We start from the raw sequence: 17,315 nt of genomic DNA, 5'->3' as shown, positions 1-17,315 counted from the left end.
CAGTGCATCGGTCTCTGAGCCTCATCAAAAGCCAGGAGCGGTCTCCCTTGCCTCAGCTCGCGTATTTTGATTTACGAAAACGGAATCTGTCGTCTTCGCCGTCTTTTCCTCTTCCCGCCCGACCTGCGCCTTTGCTTCTTCCACCTCACCACCTGACCCCTAAGCACACTGATTCTGCACCTTTTCTCTCTCTATTTGATAGCGACTCGCTAGTTGACTTTTCCTGTCGCGGCCATCGGACGCTGTCGCTTGCGCTCGACGTGTGCCTCATCAAACTTTCCTAAGCCAAACAAGCCTCACCTTGAGCAACCAACAAGCCAACATGAAGCCTCACCTTGAGCAACCAACAAGCCAACATGAAGCCTCACCTTGAGCAACCAACAAGCCAACATGAAGCCTCACCTTGAGCAACCAACAAGCCAACATGGCAACCATGGAGTACGAGAATGAACAACGTGGTTATGACGGTCAGTCTATCCCCTTTGACGCGATCCCGTCTTTGGTAGCTTCAATCGGTCGTGCTAACGTCGGACGCGTAGATGAGCCTCGTGGTTATGATCGCGAAAGGAGTCGCTCACCTCGCGCTGACCGTCGCGGCGATGACGACGCAAGAGCTCGCAGCGCTTCTCCCAGTGATCGCGACCGCATGGACAGCCGGTACGTCAGATTCAATGCAATATTCTAAACTTATACGCGCTAACATCGATGAAGCGGTCCACCTCCAGAGCCTCGCTCCCAACAAGAGGATGATAACGCTCGCAACCCAGGCTCCAATCTTTTTGTTACTGGCATACATCCCAGTCTCTCTGAAGACGAGGTCACTCGTCTTTTCGAGAAATATGGTGATGTTGAGAAGTGCAACATCATGCGCGACCCTCACACCCGAGAATCTCGTGGATTCGGTTTCGTCAAGATGGTGACCTCTGAGCAGGCTGACGCTGCCAAGGAAGGTTTGCAGGGTGAAGTTCATCAGGGTAGGACGCTCAGCATCGAAAAGGCTCGTCGTGCTCGTCCCAGAACGCCTACTCCGGGCAAGTATTTCGGCCCTCCTAAGCGCGGTTCGTACCTTTACTCCCCTTCTACATCTACTTGATTCAGCTGACGCCACCCTTCCTAGAAGACTTCCGAGGCGGCCGAGGCGGCGGTCGTTATAACAGTGATCGTTACGACGATCGCCGTGGTGGAGGATACGGTCGTCGCGATGACTATGGCGGAGGCTATCGAAGCTCCCGCTATGATCGATTCGATGACCGCGGCTCTGGACGCCGCGACCGTGACGACTACGGCGCTCGTGGTGTTGATCGCTATGCATCATCCCGAGATGATCGCTACAGCAGCCGTGGCGAGGAGCGACGTGGAGGATATTATGATCGCGCTGGACCTGGTCCAACCGGAGGCGCTGGTGGAGCAGGCTACGCCGACGCTCCTCACAAGGATGGTCGTGACACCTATGGCGGTAGCAGGTCTTATGATGACCGTGGTGACGAACGATACTCTCGTAGATGAAGTGCTCTGACTAACCGAACCAGATTCGAAGCGTGTCTGAGAAACTATGGTAAGCCGGGATATGGAGAGCCTTAAGCCTCTCGCCTGGATTTTCAACACCATTCTTCTCGACGACGTGCTTCGCGGCAATTTCCCTTCTTTATGTATCACATCGCTTCTTGTCTTCTAATCTGCGACTATCGGTTTCGGCTCTATCAGCACAACTTCTCGGCACTGTCTATTCGACAAAAAGTTTTCAGCTTTCAATCTGCGTTTACGGCACGGCGGAATTAGGATGGTATGCTTCGGTAAAGCATTTTACATCCGTCACTCGCCTTTAGCTAATGATCTCGGTCTTCGGCAATCTCGGTGGATTTCCTTGGGAGAAACGGTTCAGCGCACTGCGTTCAAGATGCTTGACGCGACGGCTTATCCTGGGGACTGATTTCGTCTACGTCTGGTCGACACAAATTGTACTACTATGCGTTTCTCCCCGACATCTTCCATGGACGTCACAAAGATTATCAGCCCTCACCAACTCTCAGCACCTTCAGCACTGTCTTTGTAAAATCAGATTTTCACCATTGGCGCTCTTTTGGATTTCGCCTTATATCAGCAGGTTCAGAGAGAGCCCAAACAATCTCAACAGCTCCAGCCACATCATTGCACAACATTGAAGGAGCTTGCAGTAAATACGAGTCGTCGGCTCTGCACTATTCAGCCTTCGATCAAACAACGATCAGTAAGACCGGCGCCCCGTTGAATTCCACCCTCAAACAACGCCTTTGCGGTAAGATAATCCAGTGATGACGAATACCAAGTGACTTTTGGGTGCGGCCACTCAATCTGTAAATCAACACATCCGTATCAACCTGAACAAACTTGTGACGATCTGAACGCATACTCGCCATGAACCCACTTGTAATATGTATCCGCGATCAAGAATCACCAAATCGTTTGCCCTCCAGGTGTTTTTGATGACTAGCGCCCAGTTCTTGGCTGTGGCTTGCGGTGAGTTGCCCTATAACCCTCTTTCGTGGCTTCCCTTCCATGCTTTCTTAACATGTCAGTCTTCATTCTAGTCGATTTTCTGTATGTTTCAGTGTTCTTAACCTGCCTTATGTTCGTGCAATCACCATTTTGGTAGGTTTGTGCGCGTAGTTCGGCGTTACACAGTTGATTTCCGTCAACTGCACGTACCCGATATTAAGTCGCAGCTGCCGTTCGCCATAGAAGTTGCGTCTCCTATTCTACTAGATGGAGCTACGATATCGAACGGACACCGCCTTAGAGAATCTTAATACAGCCTTGAGCATGGGTGACAGGCACAGAAACTACATGACCAGAGCACTCAGTCATATTTAGATTGGGGTTTCCGGTGTAGGGCTCGCCGTCAAGACACTAAGAGACTTCTGTATCGTGATAGGATTTGGGACTGGATTCGCTTACATTGTATCTTCACTGTTGAATTCTGGAAGCGCTTCATACCCCTTGCTTCGCTGTCGGGTGTTTCGCGGTTGCAGCATTATCTCCTGGCTTGCGCAGTGCAGGGATGGTGGACTTTCAGCCTTGCGTGAGTCTGTGGCTTACCTGCGAATGCTGTCATCTGGCCTTTTCACGGAGTTTCGTGGTTGTTGTGCTGAGCATAGTGCAAGCATTATTTATAAATAGACACGAAGCGAAAATTTTCCATAGCAAAACTATGCCCATTTTAATAGTACGAATACGAAGACGTCTGAATTTGATCGCCGCGCAACCTGGAAAATGGCCGCGAAAAATCCCCAATGGCGCTGCGCCCGCGCCCAGACAAAAACAACCGACAAGCACAGTCAAGGCCCAGGCGAGCCATTTTCGCTGCGAGGTAATTGGACTATTCAGGCTGGACCCTGGCACCGGCGCCGGCTAGGACTATTAGACGGATTTCGTGGATTTCCTTGCGCAATTTAGGAGGCCAGCTGGTAGTTTGGTGAGAGGGGCCTTTTATGAACGAATTTATGCGATCGACCAGCCGCAAGGCTTAATCGACGGCTTCCTGATCGAGCGACGTAACCAACGTTACAAGAATTCCGAAATCCGTCTATTACGACTGTCAGCCCCTCTGCGAAAGGGAAAGAGACCGTTCCTTTTCGCATCTGCTCGTCAGCTGCATCCACCTACTACTGCGTCGTGTACGAGTTCACTTTGTGCCCTTCGTTTGTTTCCTTCAGTTAAATATTCCATATACCCTTTTTTCTTGCTACGTACAGCCTTTTGCCACTGCTGTGTTGCAAAATCCGGTAGCATCAATTCTTACAGCCCATGTCAAATGTCTAATCGTTGAAAGACAGGTAATTATGTCCACTATGGTGCAACAAGCAACCCATGTACCAGACTGCTGTGATCATGGAGTCATGAAACACGAACCACGTACAAGTCCTGCATTTCACTAACATTCTGTTTCCTCCAGGAACTCATTTACTATACTCATGCCCGGATCCTTCGTATCCTGAATCGCTTTTGCGCGGTGCAGTTCGTCGGCTTTTCTCCACTGTCCACATTTTTCCTATGATGGCATTACAGAAGAGATTCCTACCCCTGCTAGCCATCGCCTCGGCCGTGTTCTTCTTCTTCCTATACCACAGTACAAGCGTGCGGGAGACATGGAGAGGCTTACCACAAGCTGTTGGGATGGGCGAGGCTCTGTCAGATCAGCAAAAACCAACCACGGAGAACCCCGATGGAGAGGGAACACCAAAATCTGAGGAAGAAACAAATTACGCGAACTGGAATCCCAGGCCAGTTTTTAAAGAAGGCGATCAGAAACCCTCCGACTATAATTTCACTTCCATTCTGGTTGTTCCTCGGACAAAGGAGGAAGATGTTAATTGGATTAAGGAGGAGCTCCCGGACCAGCAGACGGCTATTTATGTTGCGGATGACCCCTCCGCCCCACTCCATCCACCAAAGAACAAAGGCCACGAGGTTATGATCTACTTGTCATGGATTATCGAGAACTACGATGACCTTCCTGACGTTGCTATTTTCATGCACGCGCATCGATGGAGTTGGCACAACGACGATATACTGGATAATGACGCTGCCATGATGATCCGCAGACTCAGCCTCAATAGAGTGTGGAGAGATGGATACATGAACATGCGATGCAGCTGGGACCCCGGGTGTCCCGACTGGATGCACCCGGGCGAAGTCGAGGAGGATATGTTTAAGCAAGAACAGTCACTGCTAGCCAAGTCGTGGAGCGAGCTATTCCCTCTTGATGAAGTTCCAAGTGTGCTAGCTCAGCCTTGCTGCGCGCAATTCGCTCTCTCCTCGGAGCGCATTCAGGCAAGGCCCTTGTCTAGCTATGTCTGGTACCGCGACTGGCTCCTCCATACGCCATTGAGTGACTACATATCTGGACGGATTTGGGAATATGTCTGGCAATTCGTTTTCACTGGGAACAACATCTTCTGTCCAAAGGTACACACGTGCTTCTGCGACGGCTTTGGTGTCTGCTTCGGAGGCGAGGACCAATTTAACGAATTCATCAGCGTACGGCAGCAGATGCGGGATAAGGAAGGCGAGCTTAGGGAGTGGGAGGACAAGGGCAAAGCAATTGAGGAAGCGAAAGAAGAAGGGAGATTCGAGGAGGCTCAGCAACTGGATGTACCGGAACCAGGGAAAGACAAAGAGTTGAAAGAGCAGATCGAGACTCTCAGGGACGATGTGAATAAGAGGAAGGGGGCGGCGTTTGAGAGAGGCATGAATCCAGCAAACAGGGCAATGGAAGCAGGCCGTCAGTGGCATGAGGGAGACGGATATTAAAAGGCTAAACCAAAGCCCTCAGATATCTTTAAGAACAAGTCTCTCATTGATCCTAAAATCGACCTTTCGACTGCAGATATGAATTTTTGCATTGTTCGCCAAAGCTAAAATTACCACACTCGCAGTGGGTAGCGTTGTACTATGTACAGGACTAGGAATTTAAGGTATTCCTAACGGGTATTATACTGGATATTTAGGGTCATGCTCGATCTTCTTATATGTTCTACTATTCTTCCACGGCGTTAGGATCTCGTGGCTGGCGTCACGGTTGTAGAATGGAGGGCTGGAGGGAAATTAGCATAGCAATCATGGATATGATTGGTACTTGCAGCATTTGAGCACATGTCATTAAAGGCATAGAGACATCCATCAAGCCATTGAATTCACCTAGGTTCTGCTCTCTGTTATGACCAGAATATACGTGTGTACAGTAAAACTGCAAGACCCGCACGAACGGGTGACCCATGCAAGCCGGCCAACACTCTCTTCCTGGCGTGTCCATCAAACACGCAAAACTGCGCCAACAAACGACGCAAACCGCCGACCATCACGACCTTACGAATTTAAAGTGGTGTCGCGTCACTTGACATCTGGAAGTAATTGATCAAGCAATCAAGCAGTCTCAGGTACCAAATGTCTGTCCGATTTTCGCCGGAAATGACACCAAAAGCTGACTACTTTTCCTAACCAGCATCCTCCATTCCTCCGTCCATATCTTCTTTTCCTCCGCACATGAAATAGATGAGCCCTTGCAACCCTCCAAACAATCGTGATTTTGTGCTCTTGAACAATTCTAGAAGAGAGAATCGGTGCATGGAAAGCTCTTACGCCCTTCTACCATGACCACCAACGCGCCCTACTACCAACTACGCGGTCATAGCTACCAGAATGGTCTTAACGGCCACTCCTACGGGCCGCCTGAAAATGAGGAATATGAATTATCGACCTCAGTCGCTCCTACCGCGCCTATGTACCCCGATTCCACCCAAACCCACAATTCTATGGACGCCTATGACAACCAGAATTCACACAACCTAGCAGACCCGCATCTCGAAGGGACCCACCAACTCGCAGAGCTATTAGAAGCTGCAAATTCCGCTGCAGGGCAAGCGCAAGTTGCGCCAGAGCTTGGAACAAACGGCAGTGGTGGTACGGGCTCTAGAAGGACAACGCGTAGTAGCGGACAAGGTCTTGGAGTAGCATATACGCAACCACAGAGTAAAGGGAAGCGGAAACGGGCATCTAGTCCTCAGCAAGAAGAGACGGATGGCGGCGAGAATGGCCCTTCACGGAACAAGCGCGTGAAGCATTCCTCTGCGAAATCTCCTCAAGATCATGATCTCCCTGAACCTAATCAACACAGCCAGGACGCTCCGACCGAGAGTCCTGAATTTGCCCATTCTAGCCCCAATGCCTTCTCAGGCTCCATTACGGATGCACGCGCCACAGGCGTGCATTCTGCTGCGGCTTTGTTCAGGAGACCGTCTGGGAACACTGCGAAGAAATATACGCGCCCTCCGATGTCCAAGCTTTTTATGTCACTGCAACTATCACCCGAGAACTTTTTGCACCTGCAAGCACAGGCCAAGACTTATATGCTAGACCCTGCGCACCCGGAACGCCAGAACTGTGTAGGAAATCGCGGGAAGGGAGATACGGATATGGTCAAACTACGCCTCTTCAACTGCGTACGGGACTTCTTAAGCGATGGAGTCGGCGAACGTTTCTTTGGAGAGAATGTGGAGAAGCCAGGGGAGAGAGATGCAGTGGAGGCAGCAAGGGCGCTAGGAGAGGGGGAGGATGTTGCTACTGAAGGGAGGAAGTGGATTTGGCCAAGAGATGGGAATAAAATCGTTAGCCTTGTGACACCACTGCTCAGGAGGATGGTCACAAATGAGAGGCAGAGGATGTATGCGATCGAGACACGGAAAGGAGGCGCAAAGAAAACGGAGGGGAGCGCAGAAACTGGTCAGGGCGGAGATTTTGGAGAATCGGGGAATTTTGAAGGACATGGGGAAATGGCCCGGCTTGTATGTGTGACTACTTCTCGTTTCCTATCGCAATCGCTTTCAGTTTCCAGCTATGATTGCGATTTCCGTATCCACCTTCCGACTAACCATTTGACAGCAAACACCTCTAGACCCAGCTTTAACACCTTCTCTGCCCCTATCTCTTAGTTCTCAATCTCACCCACCGTCGATTGTTACGCCTGGTCACCAGCATCAGCAATCGAACTCGCACACTCTAAACCTCTATCACAATCCCACAAACATTGCATCTTCCAATTCAACGCCTACGAACCCACCCAATCAAGACCCGTCACTATATTCGAATGTTTTGAGCATAATTGTCACGAAAAATAACGCCAAACTGCTTCCTCGTCTAGAAATCCCTTCAGCATCGAACTCGCCCTACCATGACCTCTCCTACGAAGGACTTAAGGACACAGTGCGCGGCCTACTGGAACGACTTGTCGGCGCGCAATCTCAATCTCTTCCCAACTCTGCTTCGATAAAAACAGACAGCACCGACCCAGCCCTCCTCCGCGGCCTCGCTGTAGCAGCCGCAGGCCTAGATACTTCCGACTCGAATGCCCCGACCCAAAGCAATAGCGACGGCACGCTCGATTCACAATCAAAACCGCAACATGTACAAGCCACCTCAGCTACCGAAGACGCCAAACCAGCATTGGAAAATGCAACTACACAGGTCCAACCCTTCTCGGCGCCGCTCCAGCTGCCCCAAGTTGACATCCGCGCCTTGACTGGTAGTGGGCTCGTGCTGGTACGAGACAAGGACGAGTGGGACGCAATACGGCAGCAGGTGGGGCGCGCTGTATGGATAGAGGGGCGGCTAATGGTTGTTGTTGAAGTGATTTAGTGGTGTTATGTACTGTTTTTGTCATGGGTATTACGGCGCATTTAACATTTCTTACTGTATTCATCACGAAGATACGAAAGCGCTTGGAATTTCTGCAAGAGTTACCATGTGCGTTTTATTGTACGCCACGGCGGCGTTTAGTTTTGCCTTTGGGATCGCATGTGGAATGGTGTTACAGGTGGTTAGGTTGACTTTTACGGATAGTTAGATAGAATTGTGAGGTAGGGTCAATGTTTGCAGAATAGAATAAAAGGCGCTTGACCTGAGTAGTACGTTGCCTGTAAGAAGAGGCCATAGTCGGAGAATATTTGTCGAACGAACTTGTGTGTGGATTGAGACTGTAAATATGGTGTAGGTGCAACAGAAACAGGTGGTGAGTCATGGTGTGGTAGGCAACTGAAACAGGGTAAGCAAAAACTGATCTTGGTCGACAATATTCAATATGACACCTACATTCACGTAAATAGCGATCAAGCTCGCGCGATCTCCTAAACATTCTCCCTTCGAGAACACTGCTTTACACCCGTATCTCCTCAACCTCGTGCTTTTACTAGACAAGCTAGTCGTATATCACTACAGTCCGCCGGGAAAGTGTGCTCCGTGATTAGCATCTTCCCATGTCATCTTCTCGTTAGTAAAAACAGGGTCTATCTATCTAGTAGTTACTGATAAGCGCAGCAGTCCCTCAGAAAATCTACATTTCGTGACAACATGGCGCAGATGTCTATAGATATGCTGATGATTGTAGCACTATCTTTAAAGTAGGTACCCGAGTGCGCAAGAACGAAGAGGTTGCCATAAAACTCGTGGCCAAATATACTGATTTGCCGCTCCCTAAAGTCTTTCCCGAAGAATCAGCGTACTTTACTTTGGTCGGCATCTTGGTAATGTCGCACATATCAGGCTTACCGCTTGATGCTTCTTGGGATGGACTGGATGAATATACGAAAGAGCGCGTTTGCATTGATATCTAGAACCTTATTACGAAGATACGAACAATCCTAAAACCGCTAGAATTTAGTTATCTTTTCTAACTCTCGGCCGATGGAACGCCCACTACCTTTAACCCCTCCTTAATGACCTTAGGAATTCCCAAATTTTAACTCCTCCAGACGTCCTCCTTAAAGACGCTACAATGAAAGCGCGCATATGTTAGCGATTCCCTGACATGTGCCACGTCTTTAATATTACGGCTGATGGCTTAATAATCTTTACACTTATACCTCTTAAAGATGATACTGCCGTTCGAGCCCGCATCTACTAGCGCTATCTCTACTATAATGGCCGACTGTATGCAGAGGACTTGCCTACTATGCTTCTACGCTCTAATCTATCTGTTTTTACGCATGCTGATATAGCTCCAAGAAATATTATAGTCGACCAAACCCATCGTATTACGGGTATCTTAGACTGGGAAGCGGCTGGATGGTATCCTAACTACTGGGAGTATATCAACATTTGGAAGCCCTCGAGAGATCATGACTGGCAGACCTGGATGGATCGTACTGCCCCACGGAAATGGGATCGTTCAGGTATCAACGCGGCGAGGCGGGTCTTATTCTAGGTCTTGGGGCTGAAAATCCAGTTGAATAGCTTTCTTTAACAGATACGGTCTCTCCCATTCAAGGATACAATCATGGTTTTCGCAATCATAGTCTATGGAGTTTCTTAAATCATGATTCTATCCATAAAAGCTATTATAAATCCAAAACTGGAAGCTTACAGCTTAGAGTCCGGGAGCACTTAAGACTTGCTGCCGACCAAATAAGATAGGAATAATTTTAAAAATAGAAAGGAGCTAGTGAATATGCTATGGATAGATATGGGCGCACGCCAGGCATATTACATCCTCGACGATATCCGGAGACCCAGTCGATATCGGTCTTGCTGTGATGTCTTTATGTGTCCAAATTATCGCCTGGGGGCGATCTTCCACCTCGGAGGCAGATGAGCTCGATAAGGAAGTCTTAGAGATATAAGCATAAGGAGAGGTGCAGGTGAACATATCGGGGGCGTGTTGGTAACGGGAGAGATAATAATGAAGGTCATCGAGAAGGTGAAACTACGTCTGACATTATCGGCCTGGCGTTGATCACTGCTATATCAGAGTTAGATTAGGGGTGCTTGCGACTCACCCATCTCTTGTATATATTGGGGCCCTAAAGCTTCATTTCAGTGTCCTTATTCTTGATCGTCTGTTCGACAGTTATGAGCCCGGGCGTCTACTGCATTATCTTTGATTTAAAGCCTTAATATCTCTATCAATGTGTCTAACACTCAGCCTGGCTGCAAGCTTCAGCCTTACAGCTGACTCACTGTGTCGGCTGGATCGCTCGCTGTCCGCTGACCGTTGGATAACGTACGCTGATTATCAGGCTGTCCTAATTAGGTAAGTTTTATTATTATCCTTTATATTATACTACGTACAATACTGCGCATAGAGCCTCTAGGCTATAGCGCTATAGTTCTACATATGTAAACCCTTTTTAGGCAGCTTAATTTATACTTGTAAGGGTGCGAAGAGACTTCGGGGCAGATTCGAAGGAATAATATAAAGGGGTTTATACAAAATCCACCTGCAAAGTTTCGTTTATTTCAATATCCACCTCCTACCGATTAAGGCTTAATAGCTTTATATAGCCCAATGCCGATCTAGCCTGGGTTACCAAGTGGGTATAGACCCGGTGGGTTGGGTAATTTAGTGGGTCAACCATAGTAAATACCCAAAGACCCAGTCACGTGGGAAAAAAAGGGGGAAGGTATTATGGTAGATATTATAGTAGATATAAAGCTTCGATAGAGCTCTATGTAGAGCTTCGGTAGAGCTCCGTGCAGAGCTTCGGTAGGGCTCCGTGTAGAGCTTCGGTAGAGCTCCACACGGAGCTTTAGTTGAGCTCTATGCGGAGTCTTGGCAGAGCTCCGTGCAGAGCTTTGAGAGAGCTTCATAGGGAGCCTCTGGTAGAGCTTCATGCAGAGCTTCCGGCAGAACCTTTGGCAGAGCTCCTTGCAGAACCTCTAGTAAAACTTTGGCAGTCTTGCGGTCGATACCCCCGATACCCGGTATCAGGATACCCGAGTATCGGCCGATACTATCGCCGATACCCCGATACGTATCCGATACTGCAGTATTTTGCGCCACTATTATGGGATACCCCCGTGACACCTTATACATATCCACCTATTTCCACTAACCTAGCAATTAAAGACCAATTATAATATTGCAATATCCGCAATATTCGCAATATTTATAATATCCGCTCGCAATATCCGCAATATCCGAAATATCCGCGACTTCTGCCCCGTGCACTTATTATACTCGCTCCGTAACAGCCACTACGGGAGCTAATTTTAGGCTCTTAAGGATTCTTTAGCAAGCTAAGGAGGTAAAAAAGTAGATTTCTACTTTGTATGATATAGAATCTAAAGTGGAATACTTAGAATCTCCTCAGCTATCTAATTCTTTGAGCATTCTACTGCCTTAAGTATTTTTATACTAGTCTTTGTACGATCCTATAAAACTTAACGTTAAGCACCTGAAAATACCCTTTCTGGCTTATTACTTATTCTAGGTATTAAGAGAACCTTAATTGCTAGTTGTAAGAGCTGTGGAAAGCGGATACGCTGAGCTGGAAGATACTACCAGTTAATAGCCTTTGTATAACTCTTTGGAAGTAATATTGCTTTCTTACAAATATATGCCTTAAACTTATTAACTTTATCTGCTTCTGTAGCCTCTTAAAGCATATTATAATAAGCATTTTTAAACTTAGAGAGCTCTTCTTTAGGAATATCTTTTCTTCCTCTTTAGGCGTCGTACGATGGCTTAGGATCTGGTAGTGGTGCCTTATAAAGAAATCTCTCCTAAAGCTTTTATACAATATAGAGTTGCTGTTTTTCTTTAAGAGTAAAATTACCCTGTTAATTCCTTATAAATGTTGTACGAGCCTTAGGGTTTAGAACTCGTGCAGCTAGATAGTATAGAGACTTAGTAAGCTCCTTTTGATACTTCTTAAGCTTTGCTAAGGCTCGTATGACCCCTAAAAGGATAAACTTATCCTTAAATTTATTCTAAGATTATTAGTAAAAGAGAAGAATAGGGTATTGTACAATATACCTATAATTTCTGAATAGTATGTTTAAGAATAGCAATTAATTCTAGAACTCTTTTAAGTATTAGACGACTCCCTTTAATAAAAAGGGTTGCATTATGGAAGGCTTTAAGGAAGTTATATATTGTACAAAGCTATATCCAATCCTCTATTAATAAGAGATCTTCTTTAGAAATATTTTTTTGATATTCCTTAATATAGAGGCTTAATCTAGTCCTAATTTTAGGATTAAGAGCCACTAATATTATCTTCTACTAGCTATTCTATCTTGTATAATTATTAAGAGGAATTATACGTCTAGCTTTACTTATAAACTATATTGTATAATTTATAGAGGAACGAATATAAATAATAAGGTTATAAAGCTTTTCTAATGGGCCTAAAATCGCTTATATATTTCGACCTCGTTTAGCTAATTAAGTTGCCTTTGTTAATTAATTTACTTATCGTATAATACTTTCTGGCTTAACTTCTTACGTCTTCCTTTTCCCCTTTCCTCTTTTTTGTGGTGTCTTTATAGGAGCTAGCTATTGTACGATATCTTTATTTTCTTTATTCTCTTCCTCCTTGTTATTATCGTCTTCTTCTTTATCTCTTTCCCACTCTACTTTATTTTCTTAGTTATATAACTCTATAAGCTTTTAATCCTTCTTTAAGGGAAAAAGGAAAGCTTAAACAATTAGATTAATAACGTGTCCCTAGCAACAAATCCTTTAGTATAACGCGTTCTAGGAAATCTTATGCGTAAGGATGAGCTATTTAGATATCGTATGACATAGAATATTATTTAATCCCGTATTATTGCTAACGAGTGCTCCAATCTTTGTTTAAATACCGTATAACTTAAGAACAGGTTAAAGTGCTTCCCATTAATTCTTACCACTTTAACTCTATACCGTACGAAGGCCAATTAAGATATTATAATAGTAATTATTAATATCAAGAAAGCTAGCATAGATGCTAAGAAGAAGAGCATAATTGGGACACGTCTAGATATTAACTGCAAGATAAATAGGTGTCTTTGCAGATTAAAGTACTCGTCGTACGATATCCTAATTGTCGATATAATAACGTTAAATCTATTCTGTAATTGTTGAGTGATATGTTAGGATAATAGTAGGTTAATTAGCTTCTCGATTAAGTGCTTTAATAAAAGCATGAAAAAGGGAGCCGTTGTACGACAATTAGATTAACCAGCGTTTGTTTAATTAAGTCTTTCTCTACTATATGATAAAGAACTTCACCCTTAAGCCCCTTAATTCCCCCCTTTTCCAAAAGGCTTTTGTACAATTGTTGCACTAAATCCTTTGTATGATCTCGTAATGTTATACGAGACTTATTCTTAGCTGTTGTCCAGTTGATATCGTGCTCCCTTTTAAGGTGTAGTTTAAGGCCACGCGTTGAAGGATAATACCCTTTAGGATCTAAAGGCTTGCAGTATTTATAGAAATAGTAACCCTTCTTTATACGACGTTTATCGTCATCTGTAAGACGAGCATGTTTATGGATTAAAGAAGTAAGTTTAGGTATTGTATAAGATACTAAGGCTAATGCAGTATTAGTATTACCACTAAAGAGAACAGTATTAGTATTTCTATTAAGAGAATTAAGAGTTTTAGAGTTATTAGATAAAAGAATAGAATTCTAATTAGCCATTATAGCTTCGTATAAGTAAAATTTTGGATATTTATATAAATGCCAAGACTTTGTATGAGTATCGGCAATACATATCGGATACTAGGCCGTATCGGGATACGGAGGTATCGGCGATACGTATCGGGGGTATCGGGTATCGACCGCAAGACTGAACTTTAGCAGCTAGGGAAATTAATTATAGAGCCTAGCTTTAAGCTAGAATTATTATAGATTAGCGTTAGGCTATATAAAGCTATTAACCCTCAATCGGCAGGAGGTGGATTCTGTTTATAGGAGGTAGATATTAAAATAAACGAAACTTTACAGGTGGATTTTATATAAATCCCTAATATAAATTCTATCTATATTAAGGAATATAGCTCTTGCAAAGAACAAGACGTTACGTAAAGAAGAGAAGGGAATAACGCGAGGATCTTATAATTAAATAGTCGAGGGTCTTAAGCAAATAATACTACTAGGCTTAGGTAGGGACCTAAAGAGGCTATAGCTTACTATAGGGTTTATAGCGGCGCGATTTATAGCGTTAGTGGGTATTATATTTATCTAGGTATTTATAGAGATCCTTAATAAGGCTATTCTAAGCATACTTCCGCGCGATTACCTTATATATATGGTTAAATCTATAGTAGCCGCCTATAGGGTCGTTATAATTCCGCTTAAAGATCTTCTATTATAGTAGTATATAATTTAGTACCTAGACCTTATTATTTTACCTTAGAAGTTCTTTTTACTAGTAAAAACTTACCTTAAGGTTAACTAATTATATATAGAGCGTATAAAGGTATTCCTTTTTTATACTCTATAAATAAAATTAACTAGTAACTTAGGGAGGTATTCTATAAACGCTATTTCGGCTAAAGTAGCTACTACTACATCTTACTATGGTATAAAACTCTACGTAAAACTAGTGTTAGTAAAGTAATATATAATATATAGGTAACTTGCTAGGTTATAATACAGTAAACTTATTAATGGGCTAGGTATATAGGTAAGAATAAGTTAACAATGTAATAATAACTAGTAGAGTAGTTGCCTAATAGATTAACTCTAATTATATTCTAAGATTTACTATAAAAAGAGAACTATCTAGGTAGAGATTAAGGTCCTTTAAATATATAATACTACGCCTAAGAAATGTACTAAGTACGTTAGTACGTTAGAATGTTAGTATGTCACGTTCCTATATTCCTACATTCCTACGTTCCCAACTTATAATATAACTAGCTACGTAACTTAGCTACCCTTTATCCTATAGCTTAATTAGTTTTAGCGCCTTCTATACTATCTTAACTAACCCGTTTATATCTCTCCTTAGTAGTGCTACTACTGCTAATATAAGGTTCGTAACACTAAGGTTAAACGCTATTAGGCCGGTTAAAGAGGTCTTAGTAAGAATAATAGGACACTCTAATCCGCTAGCGCTATATTTATAAGTGTCGCTTATATACTATATATATACTACTTACTAATTTAGTATAGCAGTACTAGGGCCGTCTATAAGGCCTATAACCCGTAACTTTTACTATAATATAGGTAGTATAGTATTAAAGACTATTATCCTACTACTATTTTTAAAGCCTTTAGTATAATATAGGTGCTAAGATAGTATATTAGCGGGATTTACTTTACCTAGCTTATATTTAATCTTAAAATTAAACTTAGCTAGTTTTTTTTAGCGTATTAGGCCTAGTAATAGATAAGCTCTTAATAGTTATAAAGTACCTAAGATTATTATAATTGTAGAGTACGCGCATTATATATATAGCGTATTTAAGGTAGTTATAACGGCTCGAACTATCAAACAAATGTCTCCACAGAGACTTGAATAAATGCTTGCAAGAAGAAGCGAACGAATGCTGTATTATAAAGATATTAAGCTAAGGAGCAAGAGAAGGTGGTAAGGCCACGTCCATATACACATGCCAAGTCCTAAGCGAACCCCTAACTAGGTGACGCGCCCCAGCGCCGTCACAGTAGTAGGGCTATATCTTAAAGCATTATACTATAGTAAGTAGTTCCTTATTATACGTATTATATTATACTTTTAGGCTAGTAAGCTTCTAACTATAATAAGTAATTAGATACTAGTAGAGTTAGTTTCTCTACCTAAAAGGCTATAGAAGTATACTAATATAAGTATAGTTAAAAGTGTTAGTAATTACTATTAGGGGTAGATTTAAGTTAAGGTGGCGGGGTAATAGAGCTTATATAAACGTAGCGCGTAGTTTATAAAACGCCTACTAAGCGTTATTAGGCTAGGACTAAAATTAATACTATTTAGTAAGCCCTTTTAACTTACGCTTCTACTTATTTTTCTTCCTATCTAATATTAGGTCGCGATGCGCCTATATAAGATATAAGTATAGGGGGTATTTAGTATCTAAGTAGTTCTAAATAAATCGCTTATAAAAGTTAGCGAAGTTAAAAAAGACCTAAATATCCCTATAGGACTTATGCTTAGGCTATTTCTTAATAGCTTTTATATGGGTAAAGTCTATTATAATACCATTAGGGATAATAGTAAAGTTTAGAAACTTAACGTTCTTAATATAAAAGATATATTTTAATAGTTTAGCGTATAGGCCCTAAGCATAGAGCTATTATAGCACCTATATACTAAAAATATAAAAACTCCTTATTTAAAAGAAATAATTATAAATAGCCTTATATATAATATAAGGCTCTATAACTATAGACTACGCCTAAAATAACACTATTATTATATATAATAGGGATATGCCTAATCTATATATATAGTATAGATATACTATAGCTACTATATAGGCCCCTATAATATAAAACACTATATAAATTAAGACTAAATAAAATATATAAACTACTACTAAAGTATATATAAGGCGTAAGAAAAAGAAGACTATATTAGGATATAAAGGAGAAGATACCCTATAGGAAGACCTCTATAGATAGCTATAGTAGGCTTAAAACTAGGATAATTAAGAGTTAGACTTAATATAGTAAATATAATATATATAGCTAGCCTATAAGGGATATATAGCTAACTAGTAAAATAAGGGAAAAACTTAAGATAATAATAGATTTAGATATAAAAGGACTAAAAAAAATATAAAATATAGAAATAGAAAGCTCTATATAAAATAAGTAATAGCTAAAGAGTAGATATAGGATATAGAAATTTAAAATATATTAAAGAAAGTAGAAATAAAAAAAGTAAAGAAAGAAGAAGAAGTAGTAAAGGACCCTTACTAGAGGTCCGCTACTTAACTATTATATAGTATAGCTATAGAAATATAAACTACTATCTTATAAGGCCCCTACTAGATAATCTAGACTTAGGGAAATAGTATATCCTTACTATATAGGAGGTATATTATAATAGTTATATAAAATCAATATATTTAC

The 17,315-nt window shown here is 42.8% G+C and overlaps 3 protein-coding genes across 3 annotated transcripts; all 3 read left to right on the top strand.

Moving 5' to 3' along the window:
- Window positions 1-393: 393 nt before the first annotated feature.
- K441DRAFT_331198 (RNA-binding domain-containing protein) lies at window positions 394-1,688 on the top strand. The gene is made up of 5 exons (XM_067641218.1): window positions 394-467; window positions 540-657; window positions 712-1,058; window positions 1,118-1,480; window positions 1,530-1,688. The coding sequence occupies exons 1-5, from the start codon at window positions 425-427 to the stop codon at window positions 1,544-1,546; spliced, it is 888 nt and encodes a 295-aa protein (XP_067497411.1). The 5' UTR covers window positions 394-424; the 3' UTR covers window positions 1,547-1,688.
- A 2,135-nt stretch (window positions 1,689-3,823) lies between these two features.
- Window positions 3,824-5,735, top strand: K441DRAFT_331165 (uncharacterized protein). Its single transcript, XM_067641217.1, has one exon. It carries the CDS (start codon window positions 4,030-4,032, stop codon window positions 5,287-5,289), a length of 1,260 nt encoding a protein of 419 aa, XP_067497410.1. The 5' UTR covers window positions 3,824-4,029; the 3' UTR covers window positions 5,290-5,735.
- Window positions 5,736-5,815: 80 nt separating this feature from the next.
- Window positions 5,816-8,470, top strand: K441DRAFT_621962 (uncharacterized protein). Its single transcript, XM_067645987.1, has 3 exons — window positions 5,816-5,924; window positions 5,981-7,319; window positions 7,417-8,470. Exons 2-3 carry the CDS (start codon window positions 6,129-6,131, stop codon window positions 8,167-8,169), a joined length of 1,944 nt encoding a protein of 647 aa, XP_067497409.1. The 5' UTR covers window positions 5,816-5,924; window positions 5,981-6,128; the 3' UTR covers window positions 8,170-8,470.
- The last annotated feature ends 8,845 nt before the right edge of the window (window positions 8,471-17,315 follow it).

Source organism: Cenococcum geophilum (genome assembly GCF_001692895.1).
Source record: "Cenococcum geophilum 1.58 unplaced genomic scaffold K441scaffold_77, whole genome shotgun sequence".
NCBI lineage: Eukaryota > Fungi > Ascomycota > Dothideomycetes > Gloniales > Gloniaceae > Cenococcum > Cenococcum geophilum.
This window is presented reverse-complemented; position numbering and strand designations above follow the sequence as displayed.

Bases quoted from the DNA above. Each gene is read 5' to 3' on its own strand.
- K441DRAFT_331198 (XM_067641218.1), top strand. From the start codon at position 425: ATGGCAACCATGGAGTACGAGAATGAACAACGTGGTTATGACG. The intron at 468-539 runs GTCAGTCTATCC...TCGGACGCGTAG, and splicing joins TGAACAACGTGGTTATGACG to ATGAGCCTCGTGGTTATGAT. The intron at 1,059-1,117 runs GTTCGTACCTTT...CACCCTTCCTAG, and splicing joins TTTCGGCCCTCCTAAGCGCG to AAGACTTCCGAGGCGGCCGA.
- K441DRAFT_331165 (XM_067641217.1), top strand. From the start codon at position 4,030: ATGATGGCATTACAGAAGAGATTCCTACCCCTGCTAGCCATCGCCTCG.
- K441DRAFT_621962 (XM_067645987.1), top strand. From the start codon at position 6,129: ATGACCACCAACGCGCCCTACTACCAACTACGCGGTCATAGCTACCAG. The intron at 7,320-7,416 runs GTATGTGTGACT...ACCATTTGACAG, and splicing joins ATGGGGAAATGGCCCGGCTT to CAAACACCTCTAGACCCAGC.